A 2479-nucleotide genomic window follows, 5' to 3' on the forward strand; every position below is an offset into this window, starting at 1 on the left:
CTTTTAAAATTCTGGCAGTTTAATGCCTACAAAAATGGCTGGTAGGGACTACAAGTTACTTCCCGGGTTTGTGACGTAACAAACCCAGATAAACCCCACCCCCGGGAAAAGGCAGCAAAGGGGGCGAGGCCATGCTGTGCTGCTTTAGAGAAGAGGAAGAGAAAACTAGATGTGCACGTAAAAATCTATTCATATATGAATCACGATTCTAATGGATTCACAAGTTTCAAAATCAATGTTCTAAAGCAGAGGTTCTTAATACTGTTCCTCACGTCCCCCTGCTCTGCACACGCTCTGCATCTCTCTTTCTCTCTCATTCAGCTCAGCTCCAACAATGAACTGTTACAATTATACACTTATTTTCACATAGCTATGAGAAGCGTTAAACATGGACACGCGTGCAGTTGCCATACTGTATTAAAGCTTTAATCAGGATAAAACCGTATATTAAAAGCTAACATAAGCAGTAGCATTTACAAATAACAGCGTATTTAAAAGTATGAGACGACAACAACAAACAAAAAACATAGGCCTACCATTAAAAGCCGTGCTTGCACAGATTCTGCACGATCCTCTTCAATAATATTCTCTGCTTCTCAATCAGGCTCAAACAGATAAGCGATATTAACGACGCATTGTTTACAATACAGTCGGAGCACATGCCGCTGAGGTGAGGGGCGGGATGTTAGAGGTGGTTTAGCCAATCACAACAGACTGGGCTAGCTAACCAATCAGAGCCCATCGCCAATTTTTGAGGGAAGGGCTTCATAAAAGAAGGAAATGATCAGCACGTTTCTCAGAGAAGAGACAGAGCGGTGTGGAATAAAGGTAAATTATGTGAAAAATAATGCGTTTTTTAAAAAAACGAAGCATTAACACATGTTAGACTGCACCCCATAAACACAATCAAGCCTAGAAAAAAAAACAGTGAACCACCCCTTTAACTTTTGCTTACAAAGAGAAAAGTGCTTTTTCTATACAAAATGGCATTGATAACACAGGGAGATAGAAAGAGACACACAGACAGAAAGAGCGCCACAGAGGCCTTCGAATTTCCCTACAGTGTAATTGCCTCATATGTTACGATTTAACACAGAGAATCGGTCGATTTCACCACCCCATTCAATCCCCTGATGGTTTTGCATGGAGCAGATTGCATCTGAAATTAAACAGATGGTAACCATTCGGTGGAAAATGAGCTAAAAATTGCTCCGCCTTAACATTATGTATTTAGCGAAAGTCAGTTAACAACATTTCCCATTTTAGCGTAAATACAATTCAAAGGAATTATTGACGGTTATGATTGGGCGACATTCACTTGGATAGAGAAAAATTTGGCACAGAAGACTGCTTCAGTTAGTGGGGCCAAATTAGTATTTAAGGCAAAGACGGTCTAACTTCAGACTTCCAGGAAATTATTATTAATTAAATACAATATACAGCATAACCTACTGACAAACACATGGTGGCTAAATTTACATTTAAAGCAGCACCATCCTCCTGAACGCATTTTACGATCCTTCACAACATTCATTTATAAATTTCTTCTTTTTTAGAACTGCACCCATTTAAAATCTGGCAATTCTCCTATTTAAAAAGTAACCAAATGGTCCTGCCACTAAGGCTCGAGGTATATGAGGTGTCTCACCAGGGCAGTGTAGTGAGCCTGCTGTTGCTGCTGGGATTGATATATGGGCTGCTGCATCATCATCTGCTGCTGCTGCATCTGAAGGCTCTGATGCATGGCCTGATGATACTGTGAAAAAGAGAGTAAGAGAGAGAGAGATGTCAGTGGACAATCGTGATGAGAGTGGGAGTTTAATTCATGCTTCTCAATATGTTTAGTAACAGTACTGTCATAACGTTTATTGTTTACCATTACATAAAGTCCATTTAAAATTCAGGGCAGCGGGCTTGAACTCTAGACAACAAGACATTAAACATGTTGTTTACACAGAGTGATAACACTGCAGTTCATGACAGAACCAGACATTTCTTTGCTAGTAGGATGAGCACAATGCAGTTTACTGTTGTTTTTTTTTGATGGTCCGAAGATGAACGAAGTTCTTACTAGGGATGGGCGTATCGATCCAAAGTATCGATATATCGATACTGACGCGAGTATCGAAAGTATCGATACTCAAGGAGAAGGAGAAGAGAGAGACTGGGGAGAATGTGTGTGCGCGTGTGTATGTTTGTGTTCAGTGCCTACCCAGATGTCAGCCTTTGTGGTGATGGCTTTCCCTTGGTACAAGTTAATCATCTCTGGGGCACGGTATGACAGAGTCGTGTACCTAAGCAGAGAAGAATGAAAATAATGGAAGGTTTTAAAGCCTTAACTTTCTGCTGCCAGAACTAGTAACAAGAAATTACGTCATCTAGATAAGCTTAAAACATTTAGAAAATTCCTCAAGATTACATGGACAAAACAAAAATGTGATTCACCAATGAGTTCCACTGCTACTCTGAGGCAACACTC

General features: G+C 40.3%; 1 protein-coding gene across 1 annotated transcript in view; it reads right to left on the minus strand.

Annotated features, from left to right (window-relative positions):
- The window catches only part of LOC107599185 (putative BMP-2-inducible kinase-like protein), an 18275-nt gene extending 16249 nt beyond the window's left edge, over positions 1 to 2026 (minus strand). Inside the window, exon 1 of the mRNA XM_016290702.1 lies at positions 1649 to 2026. Coding sequence (XP_016146188.1) covers positions 1649 to 1879 — 231 coding nt within the window. The 5' untranslated portion in view covers positions 1880 to 2026. The remainder of the gene's footprint in view (positions 1 to 1648) is intronic.
- Between the last annotated feature and the right edge of the window lie 453 nt (positions 2027 to 2479).

The sequence above is a fragment of the Sinocyclocheilus grahami genome, unplaced genomic scaffold, assembly GCF_001515645.1.
Source record: "Sinocyclocheilus grahami isolate Dianchi unplaced genomic scaffold, SAMN03320097.WGS_v1.1 scaffold262.1, whole genome shotgun sequence".
Classification (NCBI taxonomy): domain Eukaryota; kingdom Metazoa; phylum Chordata; class Actinopteri; order Cypriniformes; family Cyprinidae; genus Sinocyclocheilus; species Sinocyclocheilus grahami.